Consider the following 18,764-nt stretch of genomic DNA (forward strand, 5'->3'; position numbering starts at 1 on the left):
TTATAGTTGCACAAAACTTACACACGTACATTACATAGAAAATTACAAACCTATCTGAAAATTGATTTACATTGTAGTTGGATCATATTGTGTATACATATACTTTATATATTATGTTAATAATTTCATTTAAAAATACATAATACATAAATACGCCTTTGTTGCTTCTTTAATATTATTACAATAATTATTATTTAGTTTATACTTTAGCTAGATTGTTTTGTTTTTTTAAAAACCATAGATTACACTTCATCCCTAGATTTATCTGTAAGTATATATCAATTTATTAGCTGATTGGCTGGCATACATTTTCCGTTCGTTTCCTCGTTTCTAACTGCCTTGCATTGTTTTCTTCTACTTTTATTGCATAATTGCAGCCAATCCCTAAAGATTCCAGATTTTCTCAATATTCTCGCTCTAAAATTTCCATTCATTTCCTTTTTCTTCGTTTTGAGTGTGTATAGCACCTTTGTATCACTTTGCATTAGCTCTAAATTTAATTTCCTTTATAAAATCCTTTATCTTCCAAAGACAAAGACGTGTGAGTAAAAACTAGTTACTAGCTAAAATATACATATGTATAGTATATAAATCTACTATTATATTCGTACTAATAGTTTTTCCATATTTGTTTGCACTTTACACTCTATGTTCAGTTAGTACTATGCTCATCCATTCATCATTATCTAATTTATATCTTTCTGGATCTTGCCCCGTCCAATCGCTAAAGATATCTCGGTTAAAATTTCATTAAAATGGTCTTAACGCCCAACAAGTTCCGTACACTGTCGTTGTATTTGATGAGCACAACCTTCGACGAACTGAACATGTTCAGCTTTTCACCGGCGCACAACAGCTGCAGGCAGGTGGCTTTCTCCAGGAAATCATCTATCTTGAACTCCCGTAGCAGGTGCTTCTGACTGCTGGCCAAGGCATTGCTGTTGTTCGGACAGAGCTAAAAAAAAAATAACAAGATTTTGTTATAAGTTCATTTAAATATCGCATCTAAATGGCACATACCTTGTTAAGCAACGTATCCTTCGATTTAACTTTAAGTAAATTGCACAAATCATTGAGTAGTACCCATTTATCACTGCCCTCGTCTTTGAGCAAGTACAGTGGTGGCAAGGGCACATCGGCCTCTTCAAATTCAAAAATATCACCATTCAATTCACTATCCATTGTCTCGATGTCCGTCTGATCCTCGTCTAGCCTAGTGCTACTATTCGTATTTGCTTTCGCATTCGTTTCCGTTTCCGCTTCTGTTTCAGCTTCAGCTTCCACTTCCTTCTTCACTTCATTCTTGACATTCACAACGCTTGTTACTAAATTATTTTCCACATTAGCATTCAGCTCCTCGTTGTTCTTATTGTTATTGCTATCCTCGTCGGTTCCCAGTTCCAATTTAACCATCGTTGTTGCCGTCGTCGTAGTCGCCGATCCAGTCTTTGTTGCACTCGTCTCCCCGTTCTGCTTGATCGTTGTTGTCACCCGATCCTGGTCCAAATCCTCGGGCTTCTGCTCCTCCTTTTTTTCCGCTAACAGACCATTCAAGTTGCTGGTCCTGTCACTGTTGCTGCTCATCCTCTGCTGCTTGGCCTCCTTCCTTTCTTTACGTAGAGCTCTGCTCATATCACAAGCTGTATTCGGTACATTACTGAATATATCATAACCATACTCCTTAGCATCTGGAAGAGATTAATGCATGGTTTAGTTCAAATTCATTCATATTTTAGTTTTATCCTTAATTGTATGCAATGGCAAAGAACTATTTGCTTCCACTCACCAAATATCTCCCAAGGCCCATTGAATCGCATTGGCTTGATGTCAGCGGCGGCACTTTGTGCATCGCTGAGATGAGCGCGCAGAATGCCTCGCATCAACTTGCTTGAAGCTAACATTAGCGGGGTTTGACCTAAAAACAAAAGGGTACAATTGTTACAATCCCTTCGAAATGCAAAGTTAAACATCCAACACCAACCTGAGTACGTTGCCAGCAACGGATCGGCTCCATAGGAGAGCAACAGTCGCACCACCTCCTCGTGATCGTTTTCGATGGCTCCGTGCAATGGCCTAATTCCAGATTGAGCCGCCTCCGAATGATTCGCGCCGTATTGAAGTAGAATCCTGGCAATCTCCAGCCATCCCTGGGTGCACGCCTCGTGGAGTGGAGTGTAGCCGGCGTTATCCTTTTGGTCAGGATTCATATTCATACGATCCAAGCAGTAGACCACCACATCGATTAGGCCCTGGCGAGCAGCCTTGTGCATGGTACTCTGACCAACTCCTTTGTTGAGCACCCACTTTTGGATCTCACGACAGACATCCATTTCCGTTTTCACCTTTGGAGGCAAATGGGAACTGCCAGCGATGGTGCTATCCGTATCCTCCAAGCGCTCATCCGCCGCACTCTGATTGTGTTCCAAAATGTGTTGTGTTATCTGACTGGAGACTTGGCTCTGACTCTGATTTTGCGTGTGGTTCTGCGTCTGAGTCGGAGCTGGTCTCTTCTTCTTTCGTATATAGTCAAATCCCGAGCTGCCTTTCCTACAACGATACTTCCTCTTGTGCGGACACTGCGGAGCCGTGACCGACTTGTCCTCCATGAGAGATCTCCTGGCCAATTTGCTATCATTCGCGCTGGCAATGCTGTTCATTTGCTGCAGGAACTCCTCGTACTTCTGGTAACTAATGGCATCTCCTCCATCTGCCTCCTGGACGCATTCTGGCGGAGCCGACGCCGGACGTTCCGGGCCGACGAAAATTTCACGGATGATCTCCCTGTGCTTTTGCAACTTGGTTTCTGTACGGGTTTTGCTCTGCAGCACTTTGGTGTCGAAAATGCTAAAGTGCCGCTTGCTCATATCGTCTAGGGATTGGTTTTCAGTTGGGTTATCCTGCTGGGATTGCTCGTACAGTGAAGTAGAAGCGGAAGTTTGCGAGGTTTCACTGTGGATCTGAAGATTGGTGGAAGCTGGAGCAGAGACTGAGATCTTCCTTTGAGTGCCAGCCGTACTGCCATTGGTTACCCTCAAGTGGAGAACATCGATTATGGACTTCGGCGTGAAATCCTGCTTGCTGGCAGCTTTGGTCTTCGGTCTGTTTCTCTTGAAACAGGCCAGCTCCTGGCTGAGATCACGGCGCTCCAAGTCCGGTAGCGAGGAAGCCACTTTGTTAAGCTTATTAATCGAGATCAGGCTGTGTGGGATTTTTAAAGCCAACTTATAGCGATATTCCTCCAGGTACAGTTGCTGCTGAGGGGATGTCTTGGGTTTACCGGGACTATTTCCCACCTTGCTGCCCTTCAGCTTGGAGTTTCTACCATTCAGCGCTCCTAAATCAGAGTTCATGCCACGTTTGTTCCTCAAACGCGTGACCATCATCTCCTTCTTGCTGTCCACCACCTTACGGACATACTTTCTCTTAATTTTGGTGGTGGAGTTCCTGATGATCTTGTCATTGCGGAGAACCTTACTATTGGCCAACTGAAGTTCGAGCTCCTTGCGATGCTTTGAGCGAGTCATGGTGTTCAGCTTGTGGGCAATGCGTTTTTTGAGCGTGTTTCCCGGACGCCTGCCCACTCGCTTCTCCTTCTTCTTGTCCTGCTCCTCATCGTCGTCCTCCTCTTCGGGCTCTTCCTCGTCCTCCTCCTGATCCTCCTCCTCTTCGTCATTGTCATTGTCATTGTCGTCCTGGTCACTCTCCGAGGAGGTGCTCTCCTGGCTCTCCTGCTTGGGGTTCTCATCACCCTTGGCTTTGTTTAAGCTGGAAGAATCAGTGGTCTTCTTTTTGATCTTGGTTAGAGAGGCGCTATTGTTGGTCTTGTTGCTTGGAGTCTTCGCCTCCTTCTTAACATCCTTTTTGGCGGAGGTGGCTTTTGTCTTGCTTTCCTCGCTGGAGGTTCGAGGTTTGCGACTAAGTCGCTGGCTCACCTTCTCCTGCTCCTCATCGCTGCTCTGCTGAATGCTAGCTGCCTCCGGAGACCTTTGCCTCGTTCGTCCCTTTCGCAGTAGTGGTTTCTTTTGCCGCGCCGTATTCCGCTTGTGAAGCTCTGTGGTATCGCTCTCCGATGAACTGCTTTGGCCCTGTTTGGGCGCCAAGCGGGCGGCAATTCGCTGTTCCTGCTGCTGTCGTTTCTTCTCCCTCTCCACTTTGCTGAGCTTCTTCTGGCCACTGCCATTGCCCAAGGACGAAGAGATTCCGTTGGTAGTTGTGGTTAATTGAGTAGTTGCCGATTCGGCATCTCCGCCAGCAAGAGATGGTGCTGCCAAAGGTTGTCTCTTTAAAATGCGAGCCACTGGCAGATCATCTTCACTGAGCTCCAGTTTGATGCCGGGGTTGTTGGCTGGCAATGTCGGTGGCACCACAACCTTGCTCATAAGTTGCTCAACGAGATTATTACATGTGCTGCCCCAGTCCATCAGGTTACCCAAACTGTGTTGTTCATCATCCAAACCCAAATCGGTCGCCTTCGGAGGCGCTGGCTCCAGCTTAATCTGAATGTGATTGGTAATCTGGTTGGGTGGCGTCCTCGGTGGTGAAATTGTGCTAGAAGCATTTGTTGTGGAAGTAACGAGCACCGGCGGCGTAAATGTGAAGCCCTTGAGCTCGGCTTTAGTTCGAATGCGCGGTTCCATCTTGGGTACTAGATGGGCGGAAGTGGAGGATTCGGCACTCATGGATTGCATCTCCCTTTCTCGCTTGGCGGCCAGCGCCTGTTCATTTACCGCAATCACGGGCACTGGTGCTACTACAACCACTGATGTGGGAGCAGCAATTACGGGCGCCCCGGAGACTAGAGATCCTGACGATTCCGCGTCCAATCTTGCTTGCTTCGCAGCGGCTTGATTGTACTCCTGCAGGTGTCGTTTCTTACCCAAATAGTTGGGATTACTACTGTTGTGTGGGCTTGGCGAAGGTGTGGGCATCAGTTCCACTGTCGGCTTGGTCACCTGTACAATGCTCGTCTCTGGTGGTAACTGCTGCTGTCGCTTGGCGAACGGATTGGTTTCCACCACACTGGGGCGCATTTGTTGCACCGTTTTGATCACCAGGGCTGGTGCAGCCACTGCCGGAGGAACTGGAACCGTGGGTGGAACAGGAGCTGGCTGAATCGCCACAGCCTGGCGTATCACAGGTGTGGGCGCCGGACTCGTGGGTGCTCCGCCCCTAGTGGCTGCCGAGAAGTTGGGTGTAATATCGAACCTTGGCAATCCCAAGCCTCCACCCAAGCCACCTTGTGGTAGCTTGTAGTCCGTGCTGGGTCTCTGGTACTTGTACTCCGTGGAATCCGCTGTCTGCTTCACCGTGCGCATGGACAAATCCAACGGCGAATGAATTGCTGGCGGCGGAGGCGGTGGTGCTGATGGAATTGATATTGCAGCGGGAGCAGCACTTTGTTGAATGACTCTACTTGGAGCTGAATGATTCCGGCTGGAAGCCGGCTCCATATTTAGAGTTTTCTTGATGATCTGCAGATTCAGTTCTTGTTCGCTGGCTGTATTTCTTTTCAACATATCGTTGATTAAAGCACGATAATTGGGTTTTGTTACAGCTGGTGACTTTTTGGCAGGATTGGGATGGTTCTGCGTTTGGTTCTGCGCCTGGGTCTGACTACCGGGCTGGTAGCAGATATCTGGTCCGTGAGGATATACCTGCAGGGTGGAGAAGTTGGCATTGCTAGACGATGAGGATGAGGCGGGTTGCTGGCTGTTGGCGGGTGGTGGAACCGGTTGGCTACTATGCGGTGGAATGCCGGGATTCAAACCCGTACCAGGACCAAAGATCGTTCCTGGAGCTTCGGCCAGTGGTGGTAATGGTGCTGGCGTGGGCGAAGCCACCGCACCTGCCGCGGGCGAAGGTGTTCCCTGATGATAGTAACTTTGATAGGGCGCCGAGCTACCTGTTCCCACACCGCTGGCTGCATGCTGTTGTTGTATCAGCTTTCCGTATTTGGTTGGATAGCCGTGTGGCGCCGGCACAGTGGCCATAGCTGGTGAGGAGTCCCTTTCTCTGCTCTCCACATTATAGGGATTGTGGTAGAGCGATGATCTCGTGGGTTGTGGCAATCCTCCGGCAAGAGCATGCTCCGGTTCCATTTTCACGTAACTAGAAGTGGCAGTTTGGGGAACAGATGGAGGTGCTTTGGAGCTCTTCATCGGCTGCTGATTGTAGTAACCAGTTCGCCCGACTGGTGCCACTCCACCTCGGGGATATTCCAAACTGGGTCCCGGAGTTTCCCTTATGTACTTCTCAATCGCATTATGCACGGTGGTTTGGAACTTTTCCGTACTGAATGTCGGCATTGGAATATACAGGCTCTGGTGGTGCGATGTGGATGTGGGCGTACCCGTCGAATTGGGCGTGGCCCCGGCACTTCTCTGCTCCGGCGGAGTTTCGTAGTGAGGCGGACACTTTCTTCCATAATTTGGACTGGGTTGCTGGTGCTCATTGCTCGGATTACTTGGATTGACCACATCGAGTTCATAGTGGCGGACGGATGACGAGTTGGCGGACGAACTGGAGGTGGGTGGCGGTGGCTGTGGCTGCGAGGAGCTGGCTGGCGGTGCGTAGGTGAGCACCTTGGATGCGGCAGGTACAGTGGAGTACTTAATGTCCTCGCTGTAATATCGCTGACTGTTTGGCAGGGGTCCCTGAATGGGTCTCGAGCCTGTGACTGGACCTCCTGGTTTCGCATAGGAATACCGGGACGGCTGCTGGTGATGCAACTGCTCATCCGGTGGCGGCCAGTAGGCAGTGCTACCCGTTGGATACAGGGCAGGATTTCCATGCTGTCGCAACCCAGGCGCCGGAGCTGGAGTCGTAACAGCTTGGCTTTTATAGCTCCACATGGGATGTGGATCGGACATCTTCTTTATCGCCAAATTCTGGTTTGAGGTGTAATATTGCATGTGAGGATCGCTGCCACTCGTCCCAGCGGCGCCCGATCCTTGGGCCGACGAATGAGGATGAGGTGGTGGCAAGCCCGGCTGAGTGCTTCTGCTCATATAAATTGCTGACCGGGATCCTCGCTGATCCTCGGCCAAGGACGTGGGATGATGTTGCGGATGGTGATTGACATAGCTGGCGGAGGAGGAGCTGCCCACCGATGTGGAGCTCGTGGGATGGTGATGCAGTTGCTGGTAGTGATGCGGATGCTGCTGCTGCTGCTGGTGGATCTGCTGCGGTGGCTGATGCTGCTGCTGCGGCTGAGGTGGTGGTGGCGGCGGGTGGTGCTGGTGGATCGGTTGCTGCGGGTGGTGCGGCTGCTGGTGATGCGGTTGCTGGTGATGTGGATGCGTTGGATGGTGCTGCATCGACGGATGCGGTTGATGATGTGTCTGATATTCGTGATGTCTGTTGGGTTCCATGGTGGTGGTCTGAAAAACAATTATATAAAGCTATTAATGATTGGAAAATACATAAATACATACATAAATTACCATATTTAGATCCCTTATAATTAAATACTATTAAAAAGATAATTAACACATAATGCACCAATGTGCAATTTCAAATATAACAAATATTTAATATTTACGTTTATTAATTTAGGTACAGTTTGTATAGTTTGTATATTTCAAAGTATTTTTAAAAGTTCTGTGTTATGTTTTAATAAAACTATAAGTGAAGTATCGATCTAAACAATTTGGCAACCATCATAATGTGTTAATTGGTTTAAGTGAAATACGCGATCTTGAAACCATTATTATATCTGATTAGATGTTGCCAAAGTCAAAGTTGAATCTTCTCGTGGTTTTTGCTCATCATTTTCTACAGTATTTATTGTGGCTATAAAACTTCAAGTCGACAAAACACTCATTCTAATATGCACAACATTCCACAGCAAGATGATGAAATTGCTATAAACAAATAAACCTAAAAATTCTCGTTGCCTTTTACAATATAATTCGTGGGAGAAAGAGACGGATGGCGGGGCCAAAGGGAGAGGAGAGTGGGTGCGAGGGAAACGCAAACAGTTCAACGACTTTCTAAAGAACGTGCACGAAAATAAACTGACTTTCCAATGAACCGAGCACAGCACAAAATGCCCCAAAATGATTCACTTATGGCGAAACTAAGAGAAATTGGACACAAATTTGGATTAAGTCAAAAATGTTCAGGCATAAAAATGCTTTGTATATTTAGGAAAAAAGACTACAAGCATTTGCAGCTTTAAAAATGTTACAAAAAGTAGAATTCTAAAAAGAATTAGTAGTAAACATTTCCAATCTGTTAGATAAATAGGATTTTCATAAGTCTTGGCAACTCAACTAATTACGTTTTAAAGTTGCCTGCTTATAACTAGAAGATACAAATTGCTGCAAGTTATAAAAAAAGATCAAATAACTATATGCAGTTTGTAGCTCGTGTTCAGCACAGAATTTCGAATTTGAACCATATGCTCTATAGTGGATAAAACTGTGAATCTGCAACCCGAGATTCATTTGCTGGTTTCCATTTTGGTGAATATAATACACATCGATGTACTCAACACTTCACTTTCTAATCACCTTTTGTGCTATCAGTTCTTGGGGCATTACTAACGGACTGACCGACCCCAAAACTAATACTATAGTCACGTGTGGACTGATTAACAAGTGTATAAACAAATAGAGCGATAATGGCCAGAACAGGCATTTGTACAAAATTATGACAGAGATAAAAACATTAGCGCGAATAAGTGAATACCGCAGCAATCACATCTAATATATATACACAAAAACAAACAAATAGTAAAATAAAAGAAAACAAATTGTTAAAAGGGACAAAAAGAAGAAGTCTCTTTCGATTTGCGCACAACAAATAGCTGACGGGGCACGTCAAAAGTTATTTTACGAAATTCATTTTAGTTTCTGTATTGTGGGCGTGTTCGACATTGTTAATTGTCATTTTCTATACGTATGTACATATGTATGTATTTGTGTACATCTCTATCTATTCAAGTTGTTAATTTGTTTAAAGCAGCATAAACTACAGCTATAAATAACCGAATGGCAGGTTTTAAATGATTCCGAAATGGTTCAGAGCCATTTTTATTTTTTGGTTTTTTTTGCGCTGATAGCTCATAGATTTTATTGATTTGTTAGCGAGCAAAAAGAAAATGATTATCGAAGAATTAGTACATTTTATTCGAACGTACAAAAATGGCATTTACAGTAGTAGCAAACTAATATTAACAATACTAACATAGGAAAGGAAACCGCCTTCACAAACACATAAACTCAAGGTCTAGAAAGCCAAAGGAATTGGGGTCAAGCAGAAGAAAGAGGGTGCCATGCCAATAAGATTCATGAATAAAAAGCATGAAAAACTGGCATAAAGTAAGGAAAGAGCCTTATTGCAATATCTTTAAGATACATCATCTTATTTTTGAATGTTTCTTAACTCTGTCAACATTAAATACGAAAATAAAAGACATTTCACCACTAATTTTTGTTCTTACTAGTGTATCTTAGAGATAAACTATCTTTCTTGTTGAAAATATGAATAATACATTTCTTTTGGACTTTTACACTCGTAAATATATACAAACTCCTAACAGATATCAAAAACTACCAATACGTTAGAAACATTTATTGAATTCCTTTATTTTCAGCCAAGTTAATTAATTTGTTCCTTTCGATTTCCTCAAGTGAATGAACTTCATTTGCCCATTGAAAAGCCGCAATCTATCACAATCAACTTTTAAGCTTTCCCCTTCGTGTTTTGGGCAAACATTTTATTCGCAATTCCCTTATCTTTACTCTCTCTCTGCTGATTATTTTCTTTTAGCCTTTGTTTTGAGTGCCCATTTGCAATTCAAAATTGAAACTTTTTTGTGTTTGAAAATGAATAGATAAGTATTTAAAAAAAAAAGAAATAGAGAAGAGAGCAGTGAAAAATTCATTGGCTTGGCCTTGGCTTAAAACAAACAAAAATGGCAACAACAATGCGAGTTTGTGCTGTTGGAAAGAGACAGTGGCAAAAACAAGTCAACACAATGGCAAACATTGCGGCCTGCTTGCTTTTTGGCGCTTTTTTAAGCACTTTAATTTGGCATTTGTTGAGCTGCCAGTTGCCAGTTGCCATTGGTATGGCAATTGAATTGGTATGCGTATTGGTTTCGCTGCAATCGTAGTGGTTTAAATGCTCGTTTTTTTTTTTTTTTTGATATTGTTATTGTTGTTGCCTACGACGAGCGCTTTGTTTTATAATTTCACATTTCGCAAAAGTTCGTTGTGCTCTTACGTCGCCTTCTCTTTTTCTCGTTCACATTTAGCGCGTTTTTCATTTCATTTGAGTGGGGCATGCATACATACATACATACATAGTATGTACATTTGTGTCTGTGCCTTTTGTTCAACTGTGTGCATTTGCCGCTCGGTGTATTTATATCATTTGCAATAACAAAATAAAAATGCGTCACAAATTTATTTGCACTTTTTCCGTCGGTTATTCGTATTATTCGTATCAGACCCTCACGAACGTACATACATATGTACATCCATGCATATATAGAAAGCATTATAGCCTTGACCTCTACAATCTACAAACTGTGGCCACGGGCTAATGTTCTCCCCCAAATTGCTCTCTCTTTCTTTCTTCCTTTTTCTTTTTGGTTTTATTATACATCTGTGTGTATTTAATTTATTTGCTTCTGCACGCCAACTTAATTGAAACTTTGTACCGGGCGTATATTTGGACTGGCACAGCCACAAAAATCAGTTCAAAATATGCACGTTTTTTTTTTTTTTTGGTTAAATGCCTTTTCATTTATGTATGTTGTCATATGTCTACTATGCAAGTCGGTTTAAAACTTTATTTCCGGAGTATAATTTATTTGGAAATACTTAAAAGAGTTATTAGATATATGTATACTATGCATTCTTCACTTTTCCCAGAATTTAATCAACTTCACATTGTACATACATATGCAAGGAAAACAAATGGCTTTATGTCTTCCGTGTAATTCAATGTTTATTAAATGTTATATTAAACAATAAACAATACAGTGTACTATCAAATGAATGTACAGAAATTGGGTTTTACCATAAAAATGTTATTGTATTTTAAATCATTCTTTCAATTTGGTTATTAAAATAACCAACAAATGATTCATGACAGTTGATGAATAGGTGTATAGATGAAAGTTGTGTAAATGCTCATTAAAGCAAAAGAAACTTCGATAAAGATTTTCATTAGTAATGATGGATTGCTTAATTTATTGTGTATAACTTGCTCCTTTGGCATTATCATTCGCTAACAAATCTCAAAGAAATTTCAAAATGTTTAAACCTACAAATATTATATGTACACAAACCTAATGAATTTATAATACGAAAATTAGCATTTTAATGATCAGGCTTCGTAAGTATTTTTCAGTTTCCCTTATTTTTATGGGAATTTACGGGAACCCCAAGTTCCGCATAGAATTAATGAGGTATTTGTTTCTTTTTTTACATACATAACTAAAGATAATGACTGTTAATCCTCTTATTTTTTGAACATAGTATACAGCAACAGCTGTATAATATAATATTTAATATAATAATATAATATAATATTTGATTATATAAATATATAATTCTATAAACAGTGTACACAGTGTAATTTAATTATCGAAGAATTCACAATTTCATTTTCAATGCTTGCCAGTTACATTTAAATAAAAAAGGTCATTAATATTGATTATAAACAAAACAGTGCACACCAAATACAGAATATCAATAAAATCGTACGAATTTTACAACTGTATCTGAAAGTTTTTCAACACCGGTTGATCACCGTGATAAGTTAAATGGATTTGGTTTGATTTGTATTTGCATATTAAGATGAACGGTTGAGACGTTGAGATACTTTTGTGTAAGTCGAAAGAGAATGAAGACGAGTGCCAAAACTCGAGCAGATGATCGTCCAAATGATTATGATAATGATGGCAGAACGAACACATGATCATTGAGATATTTTCTCCTCACCATGCTGGCAGCTATTGTTGTTGTTGTTGTACGCCTTTGGGGGCCAACAAAACGCACAGATAAATTAGTGAGTGGATCGTTGTTGTGTTTGCATCTGTTTACTCTTTTGTTCGTGTGTGTTGTTTTTGTTGGCTTGTATCTGTATCTTGAAGTGCGCTTGTTTTGTATCTGTATCTGTAGAATTAATGTCGCCGCCGCAAAAAATGTTGTAATACACATAAAACGCGGTGAGCGACAAGGACGGAGCGAAGCCGTTGACGCGCTGCTATCTCGGTCGCACACTGGCTGTTTGCATTAAGATGATGTCAAAATCAAATAAACAGAAGCTAAAGAAACAACAAGAAATCAGCAAGTAAGCGGTACAATTTAAGATAACAACAATGTCAACGACTGCCGCCCTCTCTTTCGCACCGCCCCCAACCCCTCTCACTCACTCATCCACCTAATGTGCACACGTTTTTTTTTTACATTGTCGTGCTCTCTCTCTCCTTCTTCAACGAACGAAACAACAAAGCGAGCAGTGACAAAAACAACAAACAGCAGTTGTCGTGCTTCCCTTGTTGTTTTTGTCAATTTCATTTCAATTTATTAGCATTTTATTTGCAGTTGTTGCTGCCTTTTCATTGCCGCAAGTTTCGTTTTATTTTGTTGTACTACTTGGCATTTTTTTCCTGTTCATCGGTTCTGTAATTGTTTTATTGTTGTTGCTGCCCCTTTTTCATTGCTTTTTGAAGTCAATTTGTCATACAATGATTTAATTGCCCGAAATTATGAGTTGTGAAATGCGTACATGAAGAAGAGGAAGCGCAAATAGATACCTTTAATGAAGAGATATGTATGTATGTATGAACACAGTCAAAGGAATTGGTAACAAGTTAAAATTGGCAAGGAAAGTTGGGCGAAAAGAAGGAAAGAAAGAAGTTAAGTGGGAAACATAAAAAAGTTTAACGAATTACATCATTTTTAAAAAATTTGCACACGACTTCAAAGCAAAAATGTGGAATTGCAAACAATGCAAAATATAACTCCAGTTTAAAAAAGTTTGTAATTAACTAGCGTTAAATTTTATTATTTTCTACTATATTTCCAAAGTATTTATCATTTATTGCTTAAGAACATAAATAAAGGATATTTAAACAAAAGAACGACTGTTGAGTCAAATATTTGTCTTAAATATACAAGAGTTTTTATAAATAAGTATGCATACTTATGAACATTTATGACTAATAAAACATACAAATGCAAAAATATATTTCTGAGTCATCAATACTAAGGTCGCTGCTATAATTAGCATATATCTTAAATGAACAAAGCATATTGCATTGAAAATGGAATGTATGCACAAAATTCCTCTTATGTGAATTGTATCCATCAAAATGTATTTCTTATTTTAAAACAAATTACTTTTTTTTAAAAAAGAATTGAAAACACTAGTAACTAGAATTCCCACCAATTACACATACTTTTGCAAGTAAGTTGACATAAAATTGGACACATTTATTCAGTGAATCGTTAAAATATAACCCAAATTTCACACCTAGTAGTAGCGTTCCCATTTTCTCATTTCCATTCGATTCAATTTATAAGGTAACAAATGCCATTATATGAAATTAGATCACGCTAAACGAGTGACACAAATTCCATTTGCATTGCATGCGTTGTGATTATTGTCATTAGAGTTACTTCAGTTCCGTTCTGCTTTCTACTTGACAAACTAATCAGGAAAATTATGAAATTGCATGGGAAGGCAACAGACGACGAAGAAATATAATATGATAACGGTCTTTGCTAAGATGACATATGAATGAATTTAGTTAGAGGAATTACCATATTAGTTCTATATAATTCCAACATTTAAGTGGGCATTTATTGACCACTTAGAAAAATTAAAATTAAAGTTACCTGTTAAGTCTATTTTAATTCATCCCCCTATTTAATATTTAAATACATTCTGTAAGCAATTATTTTAATCATATTAATTACGGAATAATATTATTAATTAAGCTTTTATAGCCTTGATAAAATGAACAAATTTATTCGCGATATAAATAATTTTGCCGAAAGGTTCATCTACCCCAATAATACTTGTGTTTGTTTTCGTATCTCATTCATTCATTCAACTTTGTAAACCGAGTTTTGTAACTTTGAAATTCGCTTCACACTTCAACAGGTGTCAAATTGTACAGAACACAATGTAATCCCGAATGAAATGAGAACAACAAGTTTGACAAGCAATTTGAGACTCCAAAGAGAAACGTGGCCAATTTGGATGGCGAAAAAAAGTCGGAGTATTAAATATTTTCCCGTTTAGTCACACAATTGTTTGTGAAATGATATTGCATACATTGCAAACGCAAATTTTCCCGACTGAAAACTGAATATGACAGCGAAATGTGGCGAAGTTTAAGTGATTTTTCGTATTTGTTTTCCAATTTTGTCCAGTCAGCAATTTGGTTGGTAAGTTGTTAGATATATGTGTGTGTTATATGCATGTATACGCTCACTAAAAATAAACCAAGTAAACAAAAGCTGGCAAAAAGGGCAGACAAAGTAAATTTATAGTTGCTTGAACACAGAAAAAAAGTACACAAAAAAGCGAAGGGAACTGTGTGGAAAAACATTTTTGAGGGGGAGGTGGTGCAGCCATGTGATAGGTGAAATGAAGCAGCAAATAGAAGGGGTTTCAACTTGAATTTATGAGCACTTCTCCGTAGCCCCCCACAAAGTTTCGGAGCAAAGTTCAAATTGATGGGAGTTTAAAGGCGAAAAAGTTCTTATCTCAGTAAATTTCGTTAAGCGGATGGATGAAGGTAAACCATAAAACATTCAGGGTCTTGGTGAAATTTTATTGACAAAGGCTCTGTGACTGAAGTTGATTTATATTCAAAACACGTTTCAGCTGCTTGGCATTTTTTGAGCACACCAAACTAACTCAATTGGCTTCTATTTATAGCCCAATTGACTTGGAAATAATTGTAATATAAGCCGGAAAGTCGAGTTGGCAGAAATGTGAGAGCTTTATAAATGATAGGTATTTAATTTCGCACAATAATGAAATTGCTTGATAGCCTATCTGAAAGATAAGGTCGCCAGATAGTTGACTTTTATTGGCCTGCTTTCAATACTTAAGAAGTAGATTTTGCTTATTTAAATTAGCAGCAGCATACTTAAAGGAAAATTAAAAGATTTAAACCATACCAGTATGTAATAAACCAGTAAGTAATTTCCATTTTTTTTTTTAAATCAGCAAAGAAGCGTCAACACTTTTTCCGTTCATGCCATCCGCTCATAACTACATTTCCCATCCGATCCGATCCGGTTAACTTCCACACGAGATAAAAAAAAAAGCCAGCAGATATTTCTTCAAACTTAACGTTATTCATCAGAGCCAACTTGCACACACACACACACACACACACCATAATCTTGGCTTGTTCTGTTTTCGGTTTTCTCTGTTTGTTTCGAAACAAACCGGTTAAACGCTTTTTGCTTTTAGCAAAAAAGCAGCAGCAGCGGCGAGGGAAAAAGAACAGCACATAAAACAGAAACCGTTTAAGCGTACAATAGGCGTAGATAGCTAAGTTATAGTGGGTTTGGTGGAGCCAAAGGGGGCCTGGGGGGCAGATTGGGGGACGGGTCAGATTGACTACAACTAATTATCAACCCCAACGACGAATCGCGCACAGCTGTACAATGCAATCAGTTCAAATCGCTTTATTCTCGGCCTCCCATTTCCATTCGAAACATTTTTATCACCAATCGAATACTGCTCGGGCAAACATTGTAAGCATTTTTTTTATTGTTTTTGAGCTCTTATCAGCGGAGGTAAACCGGTTTCGACCCATTTCGTTTCACAGATAAGCCCAAAATGAGGAAACACCTAAACACAACACCAGAGCATGATAAACAAAACTAAAATCTAATCTATTTAAAGCCGAAAATAATGCAATAATAAACTTTCAGGTTAAATAAATTTGAGACCTAATTGAAACTAATAAGGATCGAATCAATTTGGTACAAAGAAGACAAAATATAATTATTATGCTTTATATATCGTGATGTAAATTATTAAGAAATGGTAGATATGTTGGGTTGTCTCTTCCTCATCATCTGTTTAATTCCCCAACTAGCATCGTAGTTAATTATGTATGGTTTGTTTGCCATTTTCAGAGAAAAAGCCCAGTAAAATTCAACTTCGGGTTTTAGTTAGTATTAATTTAAACAAATGTGTTAAATTACAGAATTTGAGCCAGCTTAGCTATGAGTAATTCGACAGCGTATTTTATGTGCATGTTTGCATAGCTTTCAAAGTTTTCAACTTTGTGTTCTGTTTGCTTTGGGTAATTAGTGAATCAGTTCTACTACATATTTCCCAAAGAGGAATACGTATAAATAAAACACATAATATGTATGTATAGAACATCGTATCGGTTTACAGGCTGATAACAAACTCGAACCGAGAAACGTGACTTGGAGCGGTCAGTAAGTCCACGAAACTCGGGCTATTCCAACTATTTGATCAAGCTATGCAAACATAGGCATTGGGAATGCACGATGCAACCGAGTTGCTAAAATATAACTCAGTAGAATGTTAAGGTCATTAAACATCTCAATGTTATCGTGCATCCATGACAAGCAGTTAGTCATGAACATAATTCGTATAGTAATTAACTTTTAGTTATGAATCTCTAAAAATATTTCAACGTTTTAAAATTGAAGGTTTATCAAGAGCAATATTATATACATATGTACCCACGTATACATTTAATATATGTCCTATGAGACTTTCTTGAATTGATAATTAGAAACTAATTTTCCATATTTTAATATACATTAATTTTCATTTTGTTATTCCATTAAAGGCCAGTGCTCTGCAGCTTAATAAAAACCATGTTAAAGCAAGAAAAAAAGCTTGTGATTTATCTTCGGATGAATGAAAATGAAAAGGAATAATCGTGTTCATTGAGCATCACCTTTTACCGTTAATTAGATGGCGATTAGACATGAAACACCGAAATTCTTCGACGAGCGTGAGAAGCTTTAAAGAAGAGCTTTGCGAAGGAAGAATGAACGAAAGAAAGACGAGAAGGCCGAGCAGCTGTTATCAAGAAAGTAACTGTAAATAAGCCACCTGTAGACATTTCGCATGCTCCAAAAAAAAATGAAGCGAGGCAACATGCCTTCCCTCCCTTTTCTTTTCTGTCTGTCTCTCAATATTAACGCTTTTGTTCGATACTTATGCCCACACTTTAATTAAAGCACGCACTTTTTTATAGAAAATCATCGAAATATTCAGCTTTGCTTCACTTACCTTGAGATTTTGTCCAAATATCTCGTTTCTTTGTTTGGCCTCTTTGTTGTGGTCCTAAGTACCGTTTACTGTTATATATTTATTGTAAACTGGCTGTGGTTGTTGTAATTCCTTGCAGCATTGCTTTTCACTTTACTTCACTAATGCACACACACACCACACACTCTCATATATGCAGAGATAGAAATGGGGAGACCATACACGAACGAAATTTCTCGTGCAGCAACTTTTTCTCTCTTTGCTTTCTTTCTTCTGCTTTATCTTTTTTTATTTTGTGTAAACCAGTATTTTGTGCCTTCTTTCACTTGTATGCTTTACGATGTTGTTGTTGTTGTCGTTGTTGTTTTATTCAAGAAATTGTTGAATAACGGTTTCTGTTAGCCGCTATGCTTTCGTGTTTGTTGTTGTTGTTGTCTTGAATTTCACTTTGCTTTCGCGTTTCACGCATTGCTGCTGCTTCTTCTTCTACGTCGCCGTCGTGTTGCTCCTTTTCGTATTTTACATTTTTTTTAGCCGTGGGAAACCTGTCCAGCAGCCTTAAAGCCGCTGTTTTTGTTGCTTTTCGTTTTTTGGCTAAACATTTTCATTGCTAAAAGAGCACTTGGGACTTTTATTTTCATAATTCATTTATCGCGCTGTAGTTGTGCGTATATTTATAAAGATAAAAGCAAGCAAACAGCGCAGCAAAATTCCAAATAAATAAAATTATTGTTGCTCAACGTTCATTGCCACACACACTCACACACGGCCAGACACTCACCAACACCAGCAGACAACGAGTCAGACACACACACATGCATACACTTTTTTTGGGGCAGCGTTTTTTGTTGTTTCAAGGCAACTTTATTTCTTGACTCTTTTTTTTGTATTTTCCTCCCCCGCAGGGAAACAAAGAAAATTTCACTTGTCTCGCACACTCACACCACGAAGCGCGCACACAGACACGGTGCCTTTCCCAAAGGAAATATTATTTAAAACATTTATTGACACAATTACAAGGTTTTTGCTTCTTTCGCTCGACGTTGTTATTGTTGTTGCTGTGGTTGTTGCCGCTTGCTTGCTTTTTTCTTGCTGTTGTTGTTGGCCTACTTTGTGTGTTGTTGCTGTATTTTTTCTCTCCTCTTTTTTTTGTTGCTCCAACTTCTCTCCTTTGCTTTGCTTGAAAAAATTTCACACGCGCCGTTTCTTTTTTTGTCTCTTCTCTTTACGTAAATTAGATTGCCATTTGAAGTTATCTTTCGAGGGATTGCACTTGGTATTAAGCTATATTATACATATACGTGTTGCACTACATTATATTTATAAAAATTATGTGTATTCGTTTGAAATTTTAATTGTGTTTTTATAAAAAGAAAATCAGACGAGACGAACGTATGAACAATGAATGACAAAAAATAACCTGGGTTTAATGGGCTAACATTTCGCGTCCAACAGCACGCTGAGTGCTGTTCGGCGAGCAGCTGATTTTGCAGTTTTCGGTATTTTCAGTATTAGTT

The 18,764-nt window shown here is 39.9% G+C and overlaps 1 protein-coding gene across 2 annotated transcripts; it reads right to left on the reverse strand.

Moving 5' to 3' along the window:
* Positions 1-222: 222 nt before the first annotated feature.
* Positions 223-18,633, reverse strand: CG14073 (uncharacterized protein). 2 transcript variants are annotated; one of them, NM_001275093.1, is made up of 6 exons: positions 18,358-18,633; positions 17,269-17,857; positions 1,982-7,379; positions 1,787-1,915; positions 1,021-1,688; positions 223-955 (listed from the first exon to the last, which is right to left on the reverse strand). In NM_001275093.1, exons 3-6 carry the CDS (start codon positions 7,368-7,370, stop codon positions 740-742), a joined length of 6,402 nt encoding a protein of 2,133 aa, NP_001262022.1. In that variant the 5' UTR covers positions 7,371-7,379; positions 17,269-17,857; positions 18,358-18,633; the 3' UTR covers positions 223-739. The 2 variants fall into 2 exon arrangements, with proteins under 2 accessions (NP_001262022.1, NP_649060.1); NM_140803.2 differs by having other exon boundaries at positions 17,269-17,868.
* Between the last annotated feature and the right edge of the window lie 131 nt (positions 18,634-18,764).

This window comes from Drosophila melanogaster, chromosome 3L, assembly GCF_000001215.4.
Source record: "Drosophila melanogaster chromosome 3L".
In the NCBI taxonomy this organism is placed as follows: Eukaryota; Metazoa; Arthropoda; class Insecta; order Diptera; family Drosophilidae; genus Drosophila; species Drosophila melanogaster.

What these genes read in the sequence shown, in the direction of transcription:
- CG14073 (NM_001275093.1), bottom strand. Translation starts at nt 7,370, where the DNA reads ATGGAACCCAACAGACATCACGAATATCAGACACATCATCAACCGCAT. An exon ending in TGGGCCTTGGGAGATATTTG is followed by an intron (nt 1,689 to 1,786) that starts GTGAGTGGAAGC and finishes AATCTCTTCCAG; the next exon opens with ATGCTAAGGAGTATGGTTAT. An exon ending in AGGATACGTTGCTTAACAAG is followed by an intron (nt 956 to 1,020) that starts GTATGTGCCATT and finishes TTTTTTTTTTAG; the next exon opens with CTCTGTCCGAACAACAGCAA.